The sequence below is a fragment of the Homalodisca vitripennis genome, unplaced genomic scaffold, assembly GCF_021130785.1.
Source record: "Homalodisca vitripennis isolate AUS2020 unplaced genomic scaffold, UT_GWSS_2.1 ScUCBcl_6989;HRSCAF=14476, whole genome shotgun sequence".
Taxonomy (NCBI): domain Eukaryota; kingdom Metazoa; phylum Arthropoda; class Insecta; order Hemiptera; family Cicadellidae; genus Homalodisca; species Homalodisca vitripennis.
The window spans coordinates 13921-41786 of NW_025783122.1; the positions used below are offsets into that span (position 1 = coordinate 13921).

General features: G+C 34.2%; 2 protein-coding genes across 2 annotated transcripts; one reads left to right on the forward strand and one right to left on the reverse strand.

Annotated features, from left to right (window-relative positions):
* Positions 1–917: 917 nt before the first annotated feature.
* On the reverse strand, positions 918–7927 carry LOC124374019 (bublin coiled-coil protein-like). The gene is made up of 2 exons (XM_046832323.1): positions 7680–7927; positions 918–1831 (listed from the first exon to the last, which is right to left on the reverse strand). Exons 1-2 carry the CDS (start codon positions 7771–7773, stop codon positions 1671–1673), a joined length of 255 nt encoding a protein of 84 aa, XP_046688279.1. The 5' UTR covers positions 7774–7927; the 3' UTR covers positions 918–1670.
* A 2793-nt stretch (positions 7928–10720) lies between these two features.
* On the forward strand, positions 10721–27620 carry LOC124374021 (ER membrane protein complex subunit 5-like). The gene is made up of 3 exons (XM_046832324.1): positions 10721–10933; positions 12772–12824; positions 27141–27620. The coding sequence occupies exons 1-3, from the start codon at positions 10855–10857 to the stop codon at positions 27414–27416; spliced, it is 408 nt and encodes a 135-aa protein (XP_046688280.1). The 5' UTR covers positions 10721–10854; the 3' UTR covers positions 27417–27620.
* The last annotated feature ends 246 nt before the right edge of the window (positions 27621–27866 follow it).

The following is a 27866-nucleotide window of genomic DNA, read 5'->3' on the forward strand; positions in this document are numbered from 1 at the left end:
TAAATTTAAACCATTTCTGAAATCAGCATTCAGTTAAAAATTAAATGGGAAAACTTTGATTCCGTTTCCTAACCAGTGTATTTCAGATCACTCACCTCAAATGTTTAGCAGTCAAATAACCTTCTGCAGATGTTTAAACAGATTCCTCACTAAATCGACTCCAAAGAACTTGTTAAAAATAATTTAACTCTGTAAAAATATAGGGTGTTCCAAAAACAGAGGGTCCCATGTGAAAGTCTCAACAATTTCAAATGCAAACACAGATCATGTTGTACACCATTTTTAAAGATCTTTGTTCTTTTCACTTTTGCTTCATAAGGAAACTTTGGTGGAATCCAGCAAATTTGTTTCTATTTCACCGAATTTGTTGTTTGAATTTTTTATTTTACCGAAATTCAATTGCATGCAAAAAAGAGTGAGCTCAGCAGATAGACAGGTCAAGGCTTCTAAGTCAATTTTCATCTTCAAAAGTCTTTGTACATTTTCGGTGTCTTGTAAATTCCAGTAAATATTTACCTCCCAAAAATCATATTCATTATTATATGATTTTTGAACAACCCATACATATGGGTATAAATCTTTGCAATATTTTGTCCACAAAGTAACTTTTTTTGAAAATACACTTTGCTATTAATTTCTCACATAATTTAGTCAGAATGGGCTACAAAAATAGAAAGCTTCTTTTGTATAATTCATGAAACCTTTTTGATGGAAAAAATATTTGAACTATTTAGCTTTGTTTACTAAGTTTCTTGACTGGTACAGCTTTCTTTAATCATTATTCAGACAATTTGATCTACCATACTACCACATTGAAGGTATAACAAGTCTAAATAAATATAAATGGATTATATTTAATCATACAGGTACAGTCGAATTTATATTTGCGGGGAGAAGAGAACATACACAAGGCAGAATAAACAGAGCAAGCTAGCTACAATTTTATTTACACAATTTTACATAACTTGTGAATTCTGTTAATTATACTGGAATGTGTAAAGACAGGTGTTTCATTTCGTAAGGTTGTTTAAATTTTATACATTGCAAATAATAGTTATGCATTTTTAAATAATTTAAAATATTGATCATGTAAACTGAAACTGAAATCCGAATGTAGTAACAACAATACATTGCTTACAACTACAAATACTTATTTTTAGGATCTTGAGTTGATACATCATTTTTATTACTTATACGGACTCATCTTTGAAGAAATAGTTTTGGGTAAATTTTAAGCCTACTTTGTAGTAGTGAAATCTATCCAGGATTAAAATCTAACTACATGTAGTAGTTTTGAACCGGAAATTATAGACCTAATAAGACAAAAAGTTCAACAAAGAAAATATCCAAACCCCTCTCCATCCATCTCCTATTCTTTTTTCTCCTTCCACAGCCATCTTATTGCTCATTTGTATTAGAGAATTAAAAAAATACACGAATGATTTTGATTTGCAATCATAAAATTAGTTGAGAAATGACAACAGTTCAGTAGAAAACCATGTTAACACTGACCTATTTTTGAGTCAATATTACATACAATATGTTCATCGTAACTTTTTATTCGTTCATGAATAAGGAACAGGAAAGGCGGTTGGTTTTTCTATGGAATTATTTAAATCAAGTTATATCAACACAGGTTGATTTAATTGATAACATTTAATGTGGGCAGTCTATGACGTTGGCTTCTCTCCGCTCGGCTGTTGTTTCTCTCTTTCCTCTCTGCTAGACTTGAGGAGTGCCACCAACTGCGCCTGAATGTCGTCGTTCTTCCTCTCCAACACGTCAAGCACCAAATTCAGCTGGTCGATTTTGGAATTCAATGTTTCGTACTCTGCAACAAAATCGTTGATTTACTGCAATCACTTTACCCTGCTATACAATTTCTGGTTGAATTGGTTCACATATAGATTTTTAATACGACTATTCTTAAAAACATCCCTCACTTTAGTCATGCAGATTGACTGTGGTCACTTAAACGTTCAATTCTTGCACTTGTTACCAATTGAATAGTTTTTTACAGCATTCCAAAGATTACAGTGTGATACCTATTATAAAAGAGTTCAAATGCTTCCGGAGTGATAGGATATTCAGGATGGGTAAGGTTAGGGAGTAGGGGCCGCCTCCTATCGAGATCCATGAGGAAGAATTTAGGGCACTACATCTCAAAGTCGTCCCGGAAGAAGGGGAGGCCAGCTCTGAACCAGCCTCTCCAGTCAAAGTAGGCAGCGGGTGGCACACCCTTGTTAAGGTTAACAAGAGCCTCTGAGGTAAGGGAACAAACCCCACCAACTCCAACAGTCATCTTCCACAGCAGACTAGACCTATTGAATTGCTCATGAACCCCAGAATCTCAACATTTGCGGTTAGTGATGTGCCGCTACTGGACATCCATAAGGTTGCCCAGATTGAAGTAGCACATCGGTTTTTGCTGTGCCCAGCGCTGGGTTCAACTGGTAGGTATAAACCACCCAGAAGTGATCCCTGCTGGGTCAAATAGACTGTTAGACGCTTTCTCATTTATCAGTGGTCCATTCAATTTACTACAAAGTTTTAAATACAGTGAAAATCATGTACGATAATATTTTGTGTGCTGCACTGAAGAAGAATGAAGTAAAGCACTACATACAAACGGGTCCAATAAATTTGGTGTTTAAACATTACACCATGCACAGTTACTTTTTGTAGGTTTCAGTACGAAAATTACAGAAACCTGAGTCTTGGTAGGAAAGAAACCGGATAGTATTGATATAGCCACGTAATGAATTCGCAATAAGGCTAAATATTATATGGTTGGTCACAAGATTTCTCTTGCTCACAGCTGGAGTTTTGTCTGACTTCTGCTCTCGTTCCGTACGCAGTGCAAGTTAATGTTTCATCTCTGTATCGGAAAAATGTTGAGTGCACAGAAAAATCAACAACTGAACATCATGTTTCTTTTCAAACTTGGAAAATCTGCAAGTGAAACATACAGTGTTACAAAAAGTGTATGGCAATAATAGTTCATCACAAACACAAGTTGTTGGTGTAAACGATTTGAAGATGGCCGCGAAGACATAAGTGATGACACAAGCAATAACAGACCGTTGTCAACTAAAAGTGGATTTAACATTGAAAAAATCGGTAATCATGTTCGGCAGAATAACAGTTTTACTATCTGAGTTAACAAGAATTGATAAAGAACGTGTTAAGAGACCCGTCTCCACTGTGGAAACATCCTAACTTTACCAAGACCCAGCTGGCACAGGGAAGGCAGACCCGAATGAGGTAGATTCTTCATGAAAGTAGATTGGATGAATTGGAATTTACTCTTCGTAACAAAGTGTGTTCCAAAATTGTTAAAAAGTGTCTCACATATGAACAGAAGGAATCTCAAAGAATGTTTTGTTCAGACATCCTAAAAAACATTTACTGTTTTCTAACCTTATTAAAAAAGTTACTACTGGCAATTAATTTTCTTACGTATGAAACGAAACGTCAATTGATGCATTGGGAATCTCCTGGTTCTCAAAGGTAAAAACAAATGAATTTTTAATAAAAAGGATTGTGCACATTGATTAGGTACTACAAGGGCAAATGGTAAATCATAAGTAAGTTGCATCCCAAATACTCTACGTGAGTGTGTAGTGTGTATAGAGTCGAAGAAAACAGAACGATTTGTGGAAAACCAAGTCATGGATCCTCCATCAGGATAATGCACCAGCTCACAATACTTTGTCAGTGATTTTATTTTACTTCAGAAATCTTTATTGTCGTTGATGTTTTACAAAATGCATGACAGTCATCAATTCACAACTTCAACATAAACTTAAGGAAATAGTGTAGCTATTACACCATAAAAATCTGTAATTTTATACAGTGGTTTATTCAACTGAATTTCCTTAAGTGCTATCTTAAAACTTTGAGGTGTGAGAGTTTTCAATTTCCAGGTAATTCATTATATATTTGAACTCCTTTGTAGACAAAGCTTTGTTGAGCGACTGATAATTTCTTGTTGTATAGTGCTGTATTTCATTAACTTTAGTTGTACTTTGCAAGTTCTCCTTTACATACACAAGAACTGAAAAAACAGACGGTAGAGAAAGGATATCTAGCCTAACAATAAAAAAGGTTTGCAGTGAGCCTTCCAGTCAGCACAAAAGATAAGACAAAAGTCCTTCCAAAAGTCATCAGTTTTGGAATGAACAAGATTTGAGACCACTGGAAAGCAAAAGAAAAAACAATGGAAGCCATGAATAGACTTGTGAACAATTATCTGCAGCATTGCATCACACAGTAAAAAATTTGCATGAAGAGGTGTATGGAATAAGGAGATGAGTAGGTTACATTAAAGGGGGCAAAATCAAATTGTAGTATTTGTAACAATTTTTTTCAGCCTTGGTCCAGTTTGTTTTAGCCACACCTTATACTGAACATATACAAACCTTTCCTTGTTGTTGTATTGTTGTGTCGGCAAGTGTCGGATTATCTTATCTCAACAGGTAAAAAAGTCAGTTGGATGTCTTGTCAAAGTGGCAATTGACTTTGCAGCAGTATTACTGTGTCATGTTAAATGCTGAATGTATATCACTTACTCTACCTATGTTTTAACCTATATCTTAACTTATCATACACTTATTTTAATCCTATACATCATTCAGCTAAAATAATTTGGTCTTTAAAAAAAAATACACAAGAACTTACCTAACAGAACTACCTGACTGTCACACACATGCTACGACCTACCATACCTGAGGGCCAACTGCCCTACCTGATGGCATAGGTAGGGAGGTAGGGTCATCTGGGTACGGACTGGCCAAAGTAGTAATATAAGATCATGCACATTTCTATCCTGTAAAGTTTTCCAGAGAGCAGTCAGGAGGGGTTGGTTTTAAAATTTTATTCGCTTACTTCTTCTGACAGACATTTTTTAATGTTTAAATGAACATTATTATTTATTATGTTTACAGAACATAATTATTTTATAGTTGGAAGTTGGCCAAATGTATGTATGTATATTTTTTTACTCAATATAAAATGAACTATACAGCAACAATTAAATAAGTTTCATAACTCATTTTTTGAAATGTATAAAAAATGTTACTTTTTCTCAGTGTTAAAAAAATTGTACAAAAAATGTTCATACAGCAAAGTATAAGATATTTTTGAAAGGTTGAACTATATCAAAGTTCATGGTTTACAACTGATATTTTATAGTTTTAGAAAACCATAAAATCTGTCTAAATATATGAAATAATATCGGTACTTTGGGATTATACCGACCACACCCAGACATGAATCGTTATTTCACATTTCGTTTCTACTGATTACTAGATTAGCGTAGAACAATATTTCGTCAATATAAAACAGGAATTGTCTTATCGCAAACCCCTCCCCATCCTCAGACAGAGGTCAAAGTCGAGCGTCTAGTAGATAACGTGATTGCAGTCTCGCCGCCCGTTCAGCTGGTGCATCGCTTTGTTGTACTTCCGTGTTTTACCTCTACATTTCTCCAAACACAAAAATTCAACAAAAACAATCATTTACCAAACTAAACTCTTTATTAAAAAAACACTAAAAACTTGTTTTTATTCTTGATCACATTCCGCCACCCAAAAATGCGAGTGCCTCCGGCCATCAGCGCGGGCATTGACAGCACCTTCGGTGCTGCCCCGCGCTGATGTCGACGAAAGAAAAACATCCCTCGAGATAGTACCTATCAGTAAAATATCAAATTCTAGAGGGGCTAATCAGAAATATAAATTGAATTGTAATGGAAAGGCAATTATGTACCGTGCAAATCACGTGATGCCGCGCGGCCTGCCGTAATCAGGATTCTCGAGAAAGATAAGATAACAGCGATCACAATACCTGGAAATGCTTGTAAGTTTGTAATTTTGTAATTGAAGAGTTGTTTTTTCGTTCTATCATGTTTGTTTCTATAAATTTCTATTTTTGTGTTCTTCATACTAGTGTGGTCGGTATAATCCCAAAGTACCATAATATCAAATTTACAAAAGAAAGTGCAGTAATGCGCACCGGTTACAAAAAAATTCAAATCCACGACATACGCCAGTGTTACTAAATTAGCTAATCTTTACTTACATCAGCCTGAACATTGCTGAATTAGAATGAATAATAATATAATCGTAGATAGTATAAAAGTGAAAAGCAATTAAAAAATCTGTGAAATGAATTTTAGCCAAACATACTCCAATACCCTACTCAGAGCCTATAATTTATCAGATTTCAGTAAAAAGATGTTTCTCGATTCTAAAATATATTTATTTGCCCTATTACAATATCCAACAACGCACTACACATTTAATACAACACTAAAACACAAACAAAACTACTAACATAAAAGTAAATGGTAGTTTACGAACGGAAAGACGGCGTTCATAACAAACAGCTGACGTTTTTCATTTACATTTTGAATAAAGAAATTTTGACTATTGACTATTGAATTATTAACTTGTTACATCACAACCATAATAAAAAAGTGGACTTTAGTTTTCATTACCATTTTTCTTCCCGAATCCAATGATACATGAATCAAATTGATATGTTATCACAGTATTTTATAAGAAGTAATTATGTGAGGGAATGTTAGACCGACAAAATTATGTCGGTTAACACCACAGAAACGGCAAAACGCGACAAAACATTACGGAGGTTAATGTATAATATTTCTTGTTTTGTATGATTAAAATAGGGTAGGGTACGATAAGCGGACCCGGTTTTTTATATCGAAATTGGCAAACGATACTACTTAATCATAGGCCTAACCATCGATATAATCAATCAATATTGATTAATTATCTGTAAGGATTAATTAAATAATCTATATAAATAGCTGTAAACACTCTCAAATAATACTCTTAATGTAATATTTCAATTTTATATAAGTAACATTTGATTATTAAAAATGACAGTCAATTTTAGAAAACTACACGACATTGCTTTGAAAGATGATAAGACATGTTTTTCATGAATTCAACATGTTGGACTCATGCAGAAAAACCCATTATATGAAGTTTGTGGGAAAGAAAAAATTGTAACTGTGAGAGGAGCAAATATAGTCGTCTTCAGTTTTCCTAATATTGGTTACAATAATTTGTTTGATCACTGTGAATATTAGATTCATATTTTAATTTAAAACATATTATTGTTACTACTAAGAACTATAGATACTTTATATTGATTGATAGTCTAGTATTTGAGATGCGAATATTAGGTATCGATGATTACATTCTTTGATATTAAAAAACCGGGTCCGCTTATCCTACCCTACCCTTAAAATATATAAAATTTGGATAATATATCAAAGAGTTCGATAATAACAATTGAAAGAGTGTTTGCCGCTTCTTAAATTCACCCTGATCCATCCCTCGGTTGGAACCTTAATCAAAACAGGAGTATTGATATTTATTAGGTAAACTAGTGTTTAAATAATAAACAAAACCTTATTTTAAGTCGTAAATATTGATTGTTGACAATAAATTGAACTGGGTAGCCTATACACGTTTTACCATTTATAGGCTATGGTAAGTAATTTTACCAATTTAACATACAAGTTTCAGTATCAATATTTCTATTGATTACTGTAAGGCTAGATATTATTGCTATTAAAGTGATTAGGCTTGCCTACTAAATTATATCCTTAAACTCATAACATAATTTAATTTAGAGAGGCTACATACCTTGTTCTTGTTCTTCAGTTTCCTCTTCCATCTCCATTTCTTCATTGTTGTCTTCAGCACTATTTTCAGTCGGTTTGGTAGTATTTGACTTCATTTTCCAATTACACTGACAATTTTATTTAGATAATTACAGTAAATTACAAGACTGTTTTCTTTATCAAAAAGAATTTGAAGTGTCAATTGTCATGACTATCGTGGAACTCTTTTGACATTTCCTATCACATGATACGAGTAAAATAACGACAAGGACAGATGACAGATTATAATTTCAAACATTTTTTTGTATCCAAGGACGACTAAATCATTGAGTATAAACAAGGTTTTAAACCCTCATTTTTACAAACGTGTGTTTAAATCTTGTAAGTTGTTAATTATTTTGCGATGACTTCAGATTCCTAAATAAGAAATGTTTATTTTTGGTATTGTTTCCTTCCAAATAGTTGGCAGCACGAGCCAATTATTCTTAGCTGTGTTAAATATACAAAATAAAATGTTTTACTTATATAATGATTGATAACACCGACTACAAAACGAATACAAATTGTCAGAGTTATCCAAGCTACTAGTTTCTTTTTAATCACTAGCTTCAAATTCTACTATTCAATAACTAATATATCGATTTTCAATTGTTGAACCTAATTTTTTGATTATGAACAAACACAAATGTTTGTTTTATTATATAAATATAGATAAATATATTTTAATGTGTCCAAATAACAAAGAACTAGTCCTTTTCACCATTTGTTTTTAAACATGTTAAAGCAGTGCTAACAATGATGGTAATTGTTTCACATGGAGCTTGTAACCACAGCTTATTCTAGCTGCTGAATCCAGCAACATTATCCAGCGGACTATAAATCTAGTCAAATAAGCTGGAGAACTAACTTCAGTGTTTTGTTCCTATCAGTATTGTAGGGTCATCTGTGTTGTTTATAATATCGTATGTCGGCAATATAAGTTGCTTTGTTAGGTAATGACATGAGAGGGTGCTCGAAAACACGTTTAAAATTGTTAAAGAGAAAGAAAGGAAAATGGGTTGAAACCATTTATCGTATTATTCATGAGCCTGCAACAGAGACCCGTCATATCTGCGAAATTTGAAATGTTTGCAGAATTACAATGTAACGACCTCTTTGTAATGGTAACACCATTGTTAGAGAGAAAGGATTTTTCATTACACAGTATCTTGTTAAATAAAATTAGAAGTTGCTCTAAAACACTTGGCAACCAGTAACAGTCATTCAAACAACTCTCTTGCGTGTCTCGCCATTTCAACACAATATCAACATTTCCACCCGAGATGTTGAGTGTAATTTACAGTGTTCTTAAGCTTTTAGTCCAGTAAATATTTACTTATTTGTCCAGTTGCTCGGTAACCACCACGTAGTCTAACAAATGAACTAGGTACTGACACTCTTAATCGCCCTCTTGGTAGGATCAACCGCTTCTCGAAATAACCAACTCTTTTCAGGAAGACATAATTAGATTTAACTTCCGCCGCATCAGCGAAAGACCACCGAATAAAACAGACAGTTATTGTATTGTTACTCTGCCTTTTTATGAGTTGCAGTACTAGGACTAGTGAATAACGTGTAGTGTACTTGGTAATTAAATGATTATCGTTGTACCGTATTTCATTTCTTTATAAGTATAATTATTTATATTTTCACATCATTAATTAAAATACTGCAATGAACTTATCATTCTGAGGGTACAATTTTCGAGCTAAGTGACATAGGATATTCAATATATGTCCGGCTCCGTGTTGGTCGGTTGAGAGGGCATTTACTGTAGGGGCAATTTTATCGAGGCACACTTAAACTCAAATAATTATCGAACAGGATTATAGAAAACCATGTTAAAGTGTCTAGCCATTAATATTTGCCCTCAATACTACGATAAATCACGAAACATCTTTTTATTTTCAAAGAGAAAGATTCTTATAATGAAAATGCATTGAATTTTACATGTTTTTGGTATGAATGATCATACTTTTATTGGGAAATAATTAATAAACATTTGTGGTTCATTACTTCTAAAGTATTTAAAGCTCAGGAATAAATCATATACTGAAATAATTACAAGTTTTACGGCTGCGAAGTAATAAAAGACTAACTGAAATTGGTTCAGGCATGTTTTGTAAAGAAACGTAAAAAGTTTAACTAGACACCCCTTTATTGAACCACCTTACTTTAGTTTTTTACTAGCTGTAGAAAACCATACCAGCTGGTTTGTTTTCATATATCTTTAATTAACGCGTTCATGATGAATTTAATCGATAATTTTAATTAACCAATACCAATAATTCCAAACTATTCCTCTTCAGTAACAGTGTCAAGATTTTTGCATGACTATCTGCATCTAGTCCCATTTTATATAGTCTTCGAATGGTGATAGGACCTTCCAATCGTTTTGTATTTGTACATTTTGAAGACATTTATAATTTGGTTATGGTTCTACTTCAACCAAGTTTTATTAAGGTAGTTTAAAAAGAAGCATACCGTATTGCTTCACTCATAGTTGACCGCACGCTAAAATGTACCTCCATAGATTGAAACTGAAATTAAAACTAGCAAATTTTCCAAATTTAATTGATTTTATTTGCCAATTCTTTATGGCTGTAGTGAAATCATCTTGAATTTTACTCCTTAAGAACACTGGTAGTTACAAACCCATTTACGCGCTTATGAGAAAATAATTGGCATCCGAGCATTTTTAGTTTTACTTGTAAAGTGTATACTTCTTGAATATTTAAAAGATAAAGTATATGATTAAGGGCTGGAAGACCGCTAGAACCAGAGGCTTAATGCTCACTTGGTCTAAAGAAGACGATTTGCACGTTTTTAGCAGCTTAGTGTACCAAACGGTAGAGGGAAATACATATATTTTTATTTGTCTTGTTAAATTTTTATAAAATATACAAACTACAAGATTATTTGTTTTATACAATTGATTAATCAGTTCACTCGCTACCGAGCGAGATGCAAATGTTGACTATTTAGAGGCACCTGTTTTTACTGGAGCCTGCCTGTAAAATTTGGTCTTTGTACTGTTCAGAACTGAATCATGTCACAATTTCAGTATTGTAGTTTACTTTTGTTAACATAGTGTTTATGGTTGAGGTTAATAAGTTGACTATTTTTATGACAATTCTTTTTATATGAATTGAATTACAATGGCAACAACATTTCACAAACTTATAATATCAATAGGCTTCTTTTCATTGCTTCATGCAGCTTATTCTGCAGCACAACGTAAGTATATAAATAATTCCAATAAAATTCATTAGTCATAGTGTTATCAAAGGAAGCCTATACCGATTGCCTGTGATTCTTTATTATTTATTCAGTTTAAAATACATAGTTCTTTTTGACCTTAGAGATAAATGAGTAATACATTGATTTGTTGCAATGAATTTTCAGATAGGCCTTTGCCTATGAGAAAACATTTTATGTTTAACCTAGTAGGTCTATTACATCAGAGAACATGTACACAAGTAGACTGTAATTTGACTGTCGGTACTGTCAATTCATACTGAAGAAGTCTAATGGACAATAATAACAGTTATTTGTGTTTTTTTTTTTACAAAATAGTATCTATCAATAACATATTAAATTCACATGTAGGGTCATCTGACCCTATGGCTAGGTTCCTAGAGCAGGCAGCACAGGAAGTGCTTTGATATTGTTATGGTTGGGCAGGAGTGGGAGGGGGAGTAAAGAAGGATGCTTCCTAGGGCATACAACTCGTGAGGGGTGGAGAAGGAAAGTGGATAATTTCTTTGCCTACCTGTAGAAGTGGCAGTATTCAATTACAGCTTGTATACAAAGTAGATCCACTATTCTCACCAGCCTCAAACCTAAACAAGCTCACTACTATACGAACATGTAGTCTCTGGTTCTATGAATGGGTGTCTCTGTCCATAGATACAATCCATAGAAAGAATTAATTTCAAAATAGAACCTGCACAGAACTAATCCTATCCTAAACTTTTCTGTCATACTGTATGCAGTAAGCCTTCAATTTCATAGATTATAAATTTCATTCATTGTGTAGAAATATAGACCAATATGTAATATTGATTCATAGGTCAAGCATGTTTTATAATACAGTAATTATTATTTATATCAATAATCAAGGCCAACTATTAATACAAAAAGTAATGCATATATAGCTGCTACCTCAACAACATAGGAGTAAAAAAACTTATTTGTATGAAACTTGTCATACATATTTTATACATAGTCTAAAATAAACACTATTCTAGGAATTGCATATTTTTCCAAATTAGGTCTATATAGATTATTTTTAGCAGCTTAGTGTACCAAACGGTAGAGGGAGTACAAGAGTATGTCTTGTGGTTCCATTGCTGGTGATTCTTATGGTTTACTCGTGTTAGGCTTTACTCTCCATTGTCTTGTTTAGATATGTCTGCATTATTATATTTCTAAACTTACCACAAACCTCTGCACAAAGTAATTCCACGAGGTTTTGATCTGTTTGGTGAAAGATGGAAGTTGTAGTATGTTTTGGGCTTAATGGCTATCAATATGATATAAAGTTTCTTAAAAACCTGTTTATAAAATTCCTTTGTACAATTGTTGTATTTGTAAAAATATTTGCTTTCCCATTAATATATATTTTTTATATGTTAACATAATTGGCTTGGTTATTTGTGTATATCTTATATACATTATTTAAATGTAACATAGTTACATCCTATTTCAAACATAAGCTGCATACTACTAATTTAAGGATAATAGGATTTTGGACATATGCCATTGTGATGTATCGTAAAAACTGTGTTTCAGATTTTATAACACACTGGTATGTGTCTGAAATCCTGTTATCCTTTAAAATCATCCAATATAAAGAGATTTATTATTGTTAGTTATTAAAATAATTTTAGAGCATCAGTAAATTAATACAATGTTCCTTATTTTATATTTGTGGTTCATTTCTGGAGTTTGGTGGACATCTGTTGATGTATCCCAATTATAGTGATAAGCAGTTAATAAGTTATAATAAATTTGTCAATGTTGCCAACAATAAATATCTGATACCAAATTTATTACACATTTTGTTTTTTTAGATCGATCCTACCTGAGGATAACAGAACAGCAGTTTACGTCTTTACCTTTTGATGTGAGTAACATCCGATCTTGATGTAAAATTTTAATCTGTATTTTAATTTAGAGTAAAGTATAATTTTTGTAATCAGTATTAGACTTACTACGGTAGGTACTTGTATTACAGGATATTCAATGGATGATTGCAAATTCATCTCACTACAAACTCAAACGTCTAAAAGAAAACTTGGTGTGTAATTTGGAATTGAGTAATTTCTGTATTGTAATTGTATTTTTGTACTCTTTGGTTACAATTTCAATGAAGTTATACTTTTTGTCATGTCTTAAAGCAAATGGGCTGTACATTTAAAAAATGTAATCATTGATAATAATCTTTTTGAAAAATTTGTTTTTACAAGTGTAAACAAAAAATTAATAAATGTGATAATCTGAGCAGTGTGAAACTGGCCATAGATTCCATCCATAAAAAGAACTAATCCGCTGACTTGAATCCTAACCTGGTTCATGAACTACTCCTGACCTAGTTCCTGAACTACAACTAACCTAGTTCCTGAACCAGTTCAATCACTTCAGGATTAAATTATATTATTAAAATTAAATTTTATAATTTAAAAAAAGAACAAATACAAAAATATCTATAGATTATACTTAATACATTACTTTGAATACATGATCTACTGTATTATATTACTAACCTCATTATAGACCTCTTCTATTTTTGGACAAATACCAATCTATGGACGGCCATATCTCAAAAACGTACGAGCCAATTTTGATAAAACTTTCTGTACACATTCACTACATGGTCTACTATACTGAAATACAAGCCTCATTCTTAGGCCACGCCTATTTCCGGAGCTACATCGATTTTACAGGCAAAGTGCTGACAAAAACCAATCTATGGACAGCCATATCTCAAAAACGTACGAGCCAATTTTGATAAAACTTTCTGTACACATTCACTACATGGTCTAGTATACTAAAATACAAGCCTCATTCTTAGGCCACGCCTATTTCCGGAGCCACATCGATTTTACAGGCCAATTGCTGACAAAAACCAATCTATGGACGGCCATATCTCAAAAATGTACGAGCCAATTTTGATAAAACTTTCTGTACACATTCACTACATGGTCTAGTAGGCTATACTAAAATATAAGCCTCATTCTTAGGCCACGCCTATTTCCGGAGCTACATCGATTTTACAGGCCAAGTGCTGACAAAAACCAATCTATGGACGGCCATATCTCAAAAATGTACGAGCCAATTTTGATAAAACTTTCTGTACACATTCACTACATGGTCTAGTATACTAAAATATAAGCCTCATTCTTAGGCCACGCCTATTTCCGGAGCCACATAGATTTTACGGGCCAAGTGCTGACAAAAACCAATCTATGGACAGCCATATCTTAAAAACGTACGAGCCAATTTTGATAAAACTTTCTGTACACATTCACTACATGGTCTAGTATACTAAAATACAAGCCTCATTCTTAGGCCACGCCTATTTCCGGAGCCACATCGATTTTACGGGCCAAGTGCTGACAAAAACCAATCTATGGACGGCCATATCTCAAAAATGTACGAGCCAATTTGGATAAAACTTTCTGTACACATTCACTACATGGTCTAGTATACTAAAATATAAGCCTCATTCTTAGGCCACGCCTATTTCCGGAGCCACATTGATTTTACGGGCCAAGTGCTGACAAAAACCAATCTATGGACGGCCATATCTCAAAAATGTACGAGCCAATTTTGATAAAACTTTCTGTACACATTCAATACATGGTCTAGTATACTAAAATACAAGCCTCATTCTTAGGCCACGCCTATGTCCGGAGCCACATCGATTTTACAGGCCAATTGCTGACAAAAACCAATCTATGGACGGCCATATCTCAAAAATGTACGAGCCAATTTTGATAAGACTTTCTGTACACATTCAATACATGGTCTAGTATACTAAAATATAAGCCTCATTCTTAGGCCACGCCTATTTCCGGAGCTACATCGATTTTACAGGCCAAGTGCTGACAAAAACCAATCTATGGACGGCCGTATCTCAAAAATGTACGAGCCAATTTTGATAAAACTTTCTGTACACATTCACTACATGGTCTAGTATACTAAAATATAAGCCTCATTCTTAGGCCACGCCTATTTCCGGAGCCACAATAACTTTATAGGCCAAGTGCTGACAAAAACCAATCTATGGACAGCCATATCTCATAAACGTACGAGCCAATTTTGATAAAACTTTCTGTACACATTCACTACATGGTCTACTATACTAAAATACAAGCCTCATTCTTAGGCCACGCCTATTTCCGGAGCCACAATAACTTTATAGGCCAAGTGCTGACAAAAACCAATCTATAGACAGCCATATCTCAAAAAATGTACGAGCCAATTTTGATAAAACTTTCTGTACACATTCACTACATGGTCTAGTATACTAAAATACAAGCCTCATTCTTAGGCCACGCCTATTTCCGGAGCCACATCGATTTTACGGGCCAAGTGCTGACAAAAACCAATCTATGGACGGCCATATCTCAAAAATGTACGAGCCAATTTTGATAAAACTTTCTGTACACATTCACTACATGGTCTAGTATACTAAAATATAAGCCTCATTCTTAGGCCACGCCTATTTCCGGAGCCACATTGATTTTACGGGCCAAGTGCTGACAAAAACCAATCTATGGACGGCCATATCTCAAAAATGTACGAGCCAATTTTGATAAAACTTTCTGTACACATTCAATACATGGTCTAGTATACTAAAATACAAGCCTCATTCTTAGGCCACGCCTATTTCCGGAGCCACATCGATTTTACAGGCCAAGTGCTGACAAAAACCAATCTATGGACGGCCATATCTCAAAAATGTACGAGCCAATTTTGATAAAACTTTCTGTACACATTCACTACATGGTCTAGTATACTAAAATATAAGCCTCATTCTTAGGCCACGCCTATTTCCGGAGCCACATCGATTTTACAGGCCAAGTGCTGACAAAAACCAATCTATGGACAGCCATATCTCAAAAACGTACGAGCCAATTTTGATAAAACTTTCTGTACACATTCACTACATGGTCTACTATACTAAAATACAAGCCTCATTCTTAGGCCACGCCTATTTCCGGAGCCACAATAACTTTATAGGCCAAGTGCTGACAAAAAACCAATCTATGGACGGCCATATCTCAAAAATGTACGAGCCAATTTTGATAAAACTTTCTGTACACATTCACTACATGGTCTAGTATACTAAAATATAAGCCTCATTCTTAGGCCACGCCTATTTCCGGAGCCACATTGATTTTACGGGCCAAGTGCTGACAAAAACCAATCTATGGACAGCCATATCTCAAAAATGTACGAGCCAATTTTGATAAAACTTTCTGTACACATTCACTACATGGTCTAGTATACTAAAATACAAGCCTCATTCTTAAGCCACGCCTATTTCCGGAGCCACATCGATTTTACAGGCCAAGTGCTGACAAAAAACCAATCTATGGACGGCCATATCTCAAAAATGTACGAGCCAATTTTGATAAAACTTTCTGTACACATTCAATACATGGTCTAGTATACTAAAATATAAGCCTCATTCTTAGGCCACGCCTATTTCCGGAGCCACATCGATTTTACAGGCCAAGTGCTGACAAAAACCAATCTATGGACGGCCATATCTCAAAAATGTACGAGCCAATTTTGATAAAACTTTCTGTACACATTCACTACATGGTCTAGTATACTAAAATATAAGCCTCATTCTTAGGCCACGCCTATTTCCGGAGCCACATTGATTTTACGGGCCAAGTGCTGACAAAAACCAATCTATAGACAGCCATATCTAAAAAATGTACGAGCCAATTTTGATAAAACTTTCTGTACACATTCACTACATGGTCTAGTATACTAAAATATAAGCCTCATTCTTAGGCCACGCCTATTTCCGGAGCCACATTGATTTTACGGGCCAAGTGCTGACAAAAACCAATCTATGGACAGCCATATCTCAAAAACGTACGAGCCAATTTTGATAAAACTTTCTGTACACATTCACTACATGGTCTAGTATACTAAAATACAAGCCTCATTCTTAGGCCACGCCTATTTCCGGAGCCACATCGATTTTACAGGCCAATTGCTGACAAAAACCAATCTATGGACGGCCATATCTCAAAAATGTACGAGCCAATTTTGATAAAACTTTCTGTACACATTCACTACATGGTCTAGTATACTAAAATATAAGCCTCATTCTTAGGCCACGCCTATTTCCGGAGCCACATCGATTTTACAGGCCAAGTGCTGACAAAAACCAATCTATGGACAGCCATATCTCAAAAATGTACGAGCCAATTTTGATAAAACTTTCTGTACACATTCACTACATGGTCTAGTATACTAAAATACAAGCCTCATTCTTAGGCCACGCCTATTTCCGGAGCCACATCGATTTTACAGGCCAAGTGCTGACAAAAACCAATCTATGGACAGCCATATCTCAAAAAATGTACGAGCCAATTTTGATAAAACTTTCTGTACACATTCACTACATGGTCTAGTATACTAAAATACAAGCCTCATTCTTAGGCCACGCGCCTATTTCCGGAGCCACATCGATTTTACAGGCCAAGTGCTGACAAAAAACCAATCTATGGACGGCCATATCTCAAAAATGTACGAGCCAATTTTGATAAAACTTTCTGTACACATTCACTACATGGTCTAGTATACTAAAATATAAGCCTCATTCTTAGGCCACGCCTATTTCCGGAGCCACATCGATTTTACAGGCCAAGTGCTGACAAAAACCAATCTATGGACAGCCATATCTCAAAAACGTACGAGCCAATTTTGATAAAACTTTCTGTACACATTCACTACATGGTCTAGTATACTAAAATAAAAGCCTCATTCTTAGGCCACGCCTATTTCCGGAGCTACATCGATTTTACAGGCCAATTGCTGACAAAAACCAATCTATGGACGGCCATATCTCAAAAATGTACGAGCCAATTTTGATAAAACTTTCTGTACACATTCACTACATGGTCTAGTATACTAAAATATAAGCCTCATTCTTAGGCCACGCCTATTTCCGGAGCTACATCGATTTTACAGGCCAAGTGCTGACAAAAACCAATCTATGGACGGCCATATCTCAAAAATGTACGAGCCAATTTTGATAAAACTTTCTGTACACATTCACTACATGGTCTAGTATACTAAAATATAAGCCTCATTCTTAGGCCACGCCTATTTCCGGAGCCACATCGATTTTACGGGCCAAGTGCTGACAAAAACCAATCTATGGACAGCCATATCTTAAAAACGTACGAGCCAATTTTGATAAAACTTTCTGTACACTCTCACTACATGGTCTAGTATACTAAAATAAAAGCCTCATTCTTAGGCCACGCCTATTTCCGGAGCCACATCGATTTTACAGGTCAAGTGCTGACAAAAACCAATCTATCTAGGTTATGTGCTAAAAAAATCTAATCTATTAAATCAACTCACCTGGAAAATCGTAGAGCATATTGAGGTTAATCCTCGCATACATATTGTAGCCACTTTATACATTCTTACATTCATACTTTACATTCATTTGAAGTAACTGTAAGATAAACTTACTTGTAGGTAAACACTTTTTAACACTATTTAACACACTAACTTTTACTTTAACACACTACTTTTATACTTTTTAAACACTACAATAAACAACTAATAACAACTATTCCATACGGTTTCTTCTGCCAGTTTTCATTATAATATATTGAATGTGCAGAATAAATTGCATTTAACCTACGCCAGGGACGGTTCACTGCTAAATGCCGGAGCTACCGAACCACTGTCCACTAGCGGTGAGACGGTATTTCAGTAATCAGTACTTTGTAACGGTTACTTTTCTACAGTATCTGTAACGGTTACTGAGAACTAAAAATACAGAAAACAGGTACTTTGTATTTAGTACTCTGTTACAAGGTACAAATATTTTCTCGTACGGATTACTTTACTAGTCCTGAAGTATAGAATAGAATAGAATAGAATTTATTTTTGAAAATATTACAATAACACATTATATGAATTGGTATACACAATGTACAAACCTAATGAGCAAACTTAAATAAAAATGTAACATTCTTGTAAATAAAATTAAAACAAAAACACTCGTAAATTAAAAGAAATATTTTCAAAAATAACTAGGGCCTCTAGAGGCAAGTGCCTGTGGAGAGATTCCTTTTATTACAAAAATATTTTTAGCTCAAAGAAAAATTCAATAAAACTTTGATTTTTTATAAGCTCCTAAAAAAAATTGATTAAAAGTGTGCTGCTGCAGTTACAAAGCAAATGAAAATTCACTTAAATAAATTCAAACTAAAATTTACTGTTACTAATGTCGCTAATGAGTTCAATCTTTTTTTCGTTAATGCAGTTGAAAACCTAATGAACGAATCTGACTGTTTTGATGGCTTTGATTATCATATGTACACCCAATGTTTTCCTGCTAAGTTTTCGGATAATTCATTTTTTTGCTATCCTACTAGTTCTGAAGAAGTTCTAGCTGTTATCAACAATTTAAAGTCTAACAAGTCTCCTGGTATTGATGGTATTTCAGCGCATGTAATGAAAAAAATGGGTCATATCTAGTCTCCTGTGTTGGCATTTCTAATTAACCTTAGTTTCAAAACTGGTATCTTTCCTATCTCTTTAAAAACTGCACTAGTTGTCCCACTTCACAAGAAAGGTTCCAATAAAGATCTCAATAACTATCGACCGATTTCTCTTTTATCTGTTGTCTCTAAAATAATGGAAAAGATTATGAAAGTCAGGTTGGTTCAGTTTTTAGATTCTAATAAGTTTTTTTGTGCAAATCAATTTGGGTTTATGGGCAAAAATTCTACTGAAGATGCTCTCTTAAAGTTCTGTTCAGACGTTTATGAAGGAATTAACAGTGGTAAATTTGTCAGTGGAATATTTATTGATATAACTAAGGCATTTGATGCCGTGGATCACAAAATTTTACTAGACTATCTTTGGGTAGCTGGAGTTAGAGGTATCCCTTATGAATGGTTTAAGAGCTATCTAACAAACCGATCTCAATGTGTAAGATTTCTGAACTCCGTCAGTTCAACTCTCCCGATTAAATTTGGAGTACCACAAGGGTCTGTTTTGGGTCCAATACTATTTTTAGTCTATATTAATAGCTTGTGTAATGGAAATCTATCGGGTTCCCTAACTTGTTTTGCAGATGACACTGCCCTTTGCTATTCCACTATAAATAGTCAAATAGTGTATAGCGTAATGCAAGAAGACCTTGGCGAAATTGAAAACGTGGTTTGCTAGAAATAGGATGGTCTTGAGCGTAAAGACGAAGTTTATGAATTTTTCTCTAAGAAATAGAAAAGACATACAACAAGATATATTTTTTAAATGCAAGCAATGCTTAATTTTCGGGAGAAATCCATGTCAGGGTTGCGTTAAAATTGAGAGGGTGGAACAAATAAAGTATCTGGGGGTTATTCTGGATGAAAGGTGTAATTGGAGGGAACACATTTTGAATGTAAAAAACTATTTAAACAATTCATTGAGGAAGTTTTATTTTCTTCAGTATTTATGTCCAATATCTGTCTTGAAAACTATTTTACTATTCTATAATTAACTCTAAATTACAATATGGTATTTCATGTTGGGGAGGAGCCTATTATTCTATTATTCGACCTATTATTATAAATCAAAACAAGATCATTAGGGTTATTGTCAGGGCTAATCGGCGTGATTCTTCTTTTCCTCTTTATATTCAGCTTGGAATACTTCCGCTTAGATATTTGTACATTTATAGGGTACTCAGGATATTTTTCTCAAGAGGCGGCCACACACTGGGAAATGTAAATGTTCACACTCGATTAGGTTACAAATTTTAAACCGAGTAACTATTCCTTTTCCTAAATTAGAAGTCTACAAGCGTTTTTATACATTCATAGCTCCGAAGCTCTATAACAAATTACCTTTCGATGTGTCCCTCGTCGAAAACATTGGGTACATTCATACGAAGTTTGAAATGCTGGCTTTTTACAATTGTTGATGTAGAGCGACTCATAAATTAGATATTTTGTTGAAGACTTGTTTTATTGTATGAGTGTGTAATGGTTACATCTTTATCTATTGTGTCTAAGTATCTTTGTAGTGTGTTTTGTATGTGTGTTATATGTTTCAGTAATGTATGTGTTTGTAAATTTATGTTTATGTGTGTGTATTTGTATGTATGTGTGAATGTGTATAAATGTATATGTATCTGTATGTGTGTGGATTTATGTATATGTATGTATGTGTATGTGAATTTATGTAGTAATTTTATTTTTTTATATGTTGTGGTAATGTAATGTATTGAATTTCATTATGAAATACAACTTAATTTTGTGCTTTGTTTTAAATATTGGTATGGTTTATTCATTACTCTAATTATGTAAATCTTACTCTGAAAGAGGAGCTGCCAGGCCCATCTGCCTTAAATTAATTAGTGATGGCAACCTCAACTCAGCTAATAGCTCAGAGGTGCCTATCCATTGTACTTTTTGATGTAATTTTTGTGTGTGAACAAATTATTATTGTAATGTACTTTGGAAATAAAGATTCTTGATTCTTCTTCTTGATTCACTTTAGCAAAGGTAGAAAGTAAAGAGATTGGTCTGTAGTTATTACAGTCGGTAATTAGGCCACTCTTATGTAAAGGAATCACTACAGCTGTTTACAGAAGTACTCATAAACTGTGTTTAATTAAATAAACAGTGTTTATTAGGGAATATACTCAGTATTTTCAGCGTTAAAAATACTGATTTAAAGTATTCTAGTATTTAAAACGTTACAAGTATGAAATACTGATTCAGAGTTCTAGTATTTAAAACGTAAACAATAAGGAAATAATGCTGGTTTCAAGTATCCAGTGTTTGTACTCAGTATCGCCGAGTAACTTGATTTGTTATGTAATACATCAAATGATAAATTCAAGAATATTATCATAGCCGGAGATTTTAACATCAATGTTTTGAACAAAGACAGTACATATAGGAATTTTATATATAGTATAAATACAGAATAGCGTCAACTATTACATTACAATATCCATTTAGTGACTACATAAATCATTAAATAAAGAAGTTTGCTGTCCATAGATTAGTTTTTGTCAGCACTAGGCCTGTAAAATCGATGTGGCTCCGGAAATAGGCGTGGCCTAAGAATGAGGCTTGTATTTTAGTATACTAGACCATGTAGTGAATGTGTACAGAAAGTTTTATCAAAAATTGGCTCGTACGTTTTTGAGATATGGCTGTCCATAGATTGGTTTTTGTCAGCACTAGGCCTGTAAAATCGATGTGGCTCCGGAAATAGGCGTGGCCTAAGAATGAGGCTTGTATTTTAGTATACTAGACCATGTAGTGAATGTGTACAGAAAGGTTTATCAAAATTGGCTCGTACGTTTTTGAGATATGGCTGTCCATAGATTGGGTTTTGTCAGCACTAGGCCTGTAAAATCGATGTGGCTCCGGAAATAGGCGTGGCCTAAGAATGAGGCTTTTATTTTAGTATACTAGACCATGTAGTGAATGTGTACAGAAAGTTTTATCAAAATTGGCTCGTACGTTTTTGAGATATGGCTGTCCATAGATTGGTTTTTGTCAGCACTAGGCCTGTAAAATCGATGTGGCTCCGGAAATAGGCGTGGCCTAAGAATGAGGCTTGTATTTTAGTATACTAGACCATGTAGTGAATGTGTACAGAAAGGTTTATCAAAATTGGCTCGTACGTTTTTGAGATATGGCTGTCCATAGATTGGTTTTTGTCAGCACTTGACCTGTAAAATCGATGTGGCTCCGGAAATAGGCGTGGCCTAAGAATGAGGCTTGTATTTTAGTATACTAGACCATGAAGTGAATGAGTGCAGAAAGTTTGATAAAAATTGGCTCGTACGTTTTTGAGATATGGCTGTCCATAGATTGGTTTTTGTCAGCACTTGACCTGTAAAATCGATGTGGCTCCGGAAATAGGCGTGGCCTAAGAATGAGGCTTGTATTTTAGTATACTAGACCATGAAGTGAATGTGTGCAGAAAGTTTTATCAAAATTGGCTCATACGTTTTTGAGATATGGCTGTCCATAGATTGGTTTTTGTCAGCACTTGACCTGTAAAATCGATGTGGCTCCGGAAATAGGCGTGGCCTAAGAATGAGGCTTGTATTTTAGTATACTAGACCATGAAGTGAATGTGTGCAGAAAGTTTTATCAAAATTGGCTCGTACGTTTTTGAGATATGGCTGTCCATAGATTGGTTTTTGTCAGCACTAGGGCCTGTAAAATCGATGTGGCTCCGGAAATAGGCGTGGCCTAAGAATGAGGCTTGTATTTTAGTATACTAGACCATGTAGTGAATGTGTACAGAAAGTTTTATCAAAATTGGCTCGTACGTTTTTGAGATATGGCTGTCCATAGATTGGTTTTTGTCAGCATTTGGCCTATAAAGTTATTGTGGCTCCGGAAATAGGCGTGGCCTAAGAATGAGGCTTGTATTTTAGTATACTAGACCATGTAGTGAATGTGTACAGAAAGTTTTATCAAAATTGGCTCGTACGTTTTTGAGATATGGCTGTCCATAGATTGGTTTTTGTCAGCACTTGACCTCTAAAATCGATGTGGCTCCGGAAATAGGCGTGGCCTAAGAATGAGGCTTGTATTTTAGTATACTAGACCATGAAGTGAATGTGTGCAGAAAGTTTTATCAAAATTGGCTCGTACGTTTTTGAGATATGACTGTCCATAGATTGGATTTTGTCAGCACTTGACCTGTAAAATCGATGTGGCTCCGGAAATAGGCGTGGCCTAAGAATGAGGCTTGTATTTTAGTATACTAGACCATGAAGTGAATGTGTGCAGAAAGTTTTATCAAAATTGGCTCGTACGTTTTTGAGATATGGCTGTCCATAGATTGGTTTTTGTCAGCACTTGACCTGTAAAATCGATGTGGCTCCGGAAATAGGCGTGGCCTAAGAATGAGGCTTGTATTTTAGTATACTAGACCATGAAGTGAATGTGTGCAGAAAGTTTTATCAAAATTGGCTCGTACGTTTTTTAGATATGGCTGTCCATAGATTGGTTTTTGTCAGCACTAGGCCTGTAAAATCGATGTGGCACCGGAAATAGGCGTGGCCTAAGAATGAGGCTTGTATTTTAGTATACTAGACCATGAAGTGAATGTGTGCAGAAAGTTTTATCAAAATTGGCTCGTACGCTTTTGAGATATGGCTGTCCATAGATTGGTTTTTGTCAGCACTTGACCTGTAAAATCGATGTGGCTCCGGAAATAGGCGTGGCCTAAGAATGAGGCTTGTATTTTAGTATACTAGACCATGTAGTGAATGTGTACAGAAAGTTTTATCAAAATTGGCTCGTACGTTTTTGAGATATGGCTGTCCATAGATTGGTTTTTGTCAGCACTTGACCTCTAAAATCGATGTGGCTCCGGAAATAGGCGTGGCCTAAGAATGAGGCTTTTATTTTAGTATACTAGACCATGTAGTGAATGTGTACAGAAAGTTTTATCAAAATTGGCTCGTACGTTTTTGAGATATGGCTGTCCATAGATTGGTTTTTGTCAGCACTTGACCTGTAAAATCGATGTGGCTCCGGAAATAGGCGTGGCCTAAGAATGAGGCTTGTATTTTAGTATACTAGACCATGTAGTGAATGTGTGCAGAAAGTTTTATCAAAATTGGCTCGTACGTTTTTGAGATATGGCTGTCCATAGATTGGTTTTTGTCAGCACTAGGCCTGTAAAATCGATGTGGCTCCGGAAATAGGCGTGGCCTAAGAATGAGGCTTGTATTTTAGTATACTAGACCATGTAGTGAATGTGTACAGAAAGTTTTATCAAAATTGGCTCGTACGCTTTTAAGGTATGGGCCCTTTTATAGGGTTTCTCAAAACTTGCCTTTTAATTGAGTACAGTCTTGAAAATTGCTGCTATAAAAGGGGATTATTATCATAAAAGTACTGTTTGTTCATTTAAAATCTTTATTTGTAGTATTTATCTTCACGTTATTAATTAAATATATATTTTGTATGGTTTGAGTTGATGAACTAGGTTAGGATTAATTTAGGAACTAGTTCCCGGTACTCGTTCTTTTTATGGATGGAATCTATGGCCAGTTTCACGTCGGTATAATCTGGTGGAACAAATATAGAAAAGTTCACCAGAGTTTTATACATTTAGGCCTACATGCTGAAGTTTAGTGATTCAGTTTGTGATATTTTTGATTAGATTTTATCAAAAAATATGATAATCTTGTATGATGATGAAACTCATTATTCACTTGCATTTTAGAAATAATTTTTGCCTGTCTGTGCAATAACTCTTAATAGAAAGGTTGTAGAGACTTGAATTCGTTCTTATGGTAGAAAAATTTAGACGGCCACCACTATATATAGTTTAAGTGGGATTTCTAAATGCTGAACGTTGTAGAATATCCAGGAGATGTGCTGGAGCCGAAGCCCCTCGTTCCCACCTCCACCCCTGACACAAGTGTGTGACTTATTTGCCAGGCCTCTTGCCTTCTCCTCTTCTTTCTTCTCTTCGGGCTTTGGCCACCTAATCCTCTTCTCGATACTCTTCCTTGTGTCTAGCCTAGTATTTGTACTTCCTCTTCCTATTCTTCTTCTTCTTCATTCTTCTACTTTCAAGCTTTTAAACTCTGTTTCCCTCTCTTTTTATTCCAATCCTTCTTGTTGTAGTTCTAAGCTCTATGATAGTCTCTTCATCGAAGAATATCTAGGAGAGCAATAATATCTTGGTCAAAACATACACCAAGCATAATTTCTAACAAATGGTTTACTTACATACATGTTTATATGAATTCACGTGGAGAGAGCAGCTGAAGTATTTACTAAGAAAATAAAAAATTCTACTAAAAATATTATAAAATAATTAAACTATTAAAATTGGGTACAACCCCGGGAGTTTTCAACTATGCAGTGATGTTAACTAAACGTTTTTAAGGTTAAGAAACACAAGTTATTCTTTTTAATCTGTTTTCTGTTAAAAATCTGTTTTATTAATATCTACATATGTTGGATATCTGCATACAGTTTTTAACATTCCAACCTGTATTCAGTGGAATTCTGAACCCATTAACCCTCATGGTATTATAATATGAACATATAAAACTATTTTTTCTTCCTTCCTATAAAACTTTTTCTTCCTATTTCAAAGTTAAAAAAGGTCTAGAGTTAGCAAAAAAATAGTTTTTCTATTCTCTGAAGAATTATTAAATAATAATAGTGCAGTTTGGGTCTGGTGGTATTTTTAAGTTAAAACCAAATTTTAAACAATGCAAATTTGTTACACTCCTTATGGAGTAATTTTAGATTACTGTTTACCTCAAAAGAAGATAGCTCACATTAGAATTAAAAAACCCATGTTTTAATTTTAATATTTATCCTAACACGTTCATGCCAACTTGTATCCCATCCTGTACACATGAACTTTTACAACTATCGTCGTGTACCCAACCATTTCAGTTTATTAAAACAATTTTGAAATAGAATTACAATATTTGAGTCAGAGTTGGCTATTTTTAAAACAATACATTTATAGTTCCTTCTCAGGTCTAATTCTTTTTCAGCAATATTGTTTTAATTATCTTTTTTTCAAACCATTGTATGTTTTTGTATTATATTGCGACAATTAAAGCAGACTCTAATGATTAATAAAAGCTACTAGTTAATATATTTTACACGAACTTAACAATTTGCATTTGACTAAACATAATTGTAATATAAATAGAAAACTACATAGTGGAGGAAACAAGATTATTTTTTCGGACATTTGCCATCATTCAGTGAAACAAAAAATTAATAACACTACGTTTCAAGATCTGCAATCTGATCTCTTCTTCAGGTAAATGACTAACCTATCACATAATTACAAACTAGGCTAAAATAAACAAATCATACCAGGGCATTGTAACACGCCTAAGTCAGGAATCACAACCACCATGTTGTGTGTCAACTACACTAACTCTAAAACATGCACTTAATACAAAACTAAACACAACACTGAAGAAGAGATCTTATTATAGATCTCGAAACGTAGTACGACTGATTTTTTGTTTCACTGAATGATGCCAAATGTCCGGAAAAATCCTGTTTCCTTCACAAGCTTCCATCGTCAAAAATAAACTTCAAACAAAGTACGTAGTGAATATGGGATTTCTTCTCAATAATGTGAATTTTATGTTATTTAACAATAAACAGCTGTTTATATTCTAATTTCTGATGTTTTTCCTTTCCAGATAATACTGCAAGGTATTATTAGTCTATTTGCCACCATGTATGGCGTAATGGCAGTTGCCGGAGATTTTAAAGAAATTAGGGCCACCGTGGATTTGGAAGCAAAGTCGTGGGAGACACTGAGGAATTTGCCGTCGTTCTATGTCTTCAACCATCGAGGAAAAGCCCTGTCCCCAGACTATGAGCTTCCGGCACCAAACCAGAAGTACGTGGCTCCGGACCTGTCGCTGCTGTTACAAAAAACTGAAACAACGAAAAAAGATTCAAAACACGAATGAGTGTGCATTCACGATTGTTCTTCACAGACTACCAAATCTAATTTAGTGCATTGTTTGTTTTCAGTGAAAGTAATTTATTTATTGTTTACCATTAAGTTAGAGATAAAGACAATGCATTTAATATGTTATTATTTGTCTTGTTTTGTCTTTTTCTAACTAAAATAGGAAATGTGATAAGTAAAGTCTTATTGCAAACCGTTGAAACAAGCTTAGTTTTTTTTTTCTCCTTTTGAAATACTGATTCTTTTCTTTAAGCAAGAGTCGTTATTTGAAGATTTTTAGTTATTAATGAGGTAAAGATTAGTTATTTTATATTTTAAACTAAATTGTTACCAAGTTTAACCTAATTTGGCCAGGTTGTGCTTTGTCCAACTTCTTATTAGCAAATTAATTAGGTAAGAGTTAGTGATTTAGTGACAAGACATGCTCAAAAAGAGGGTTTGTTGATGA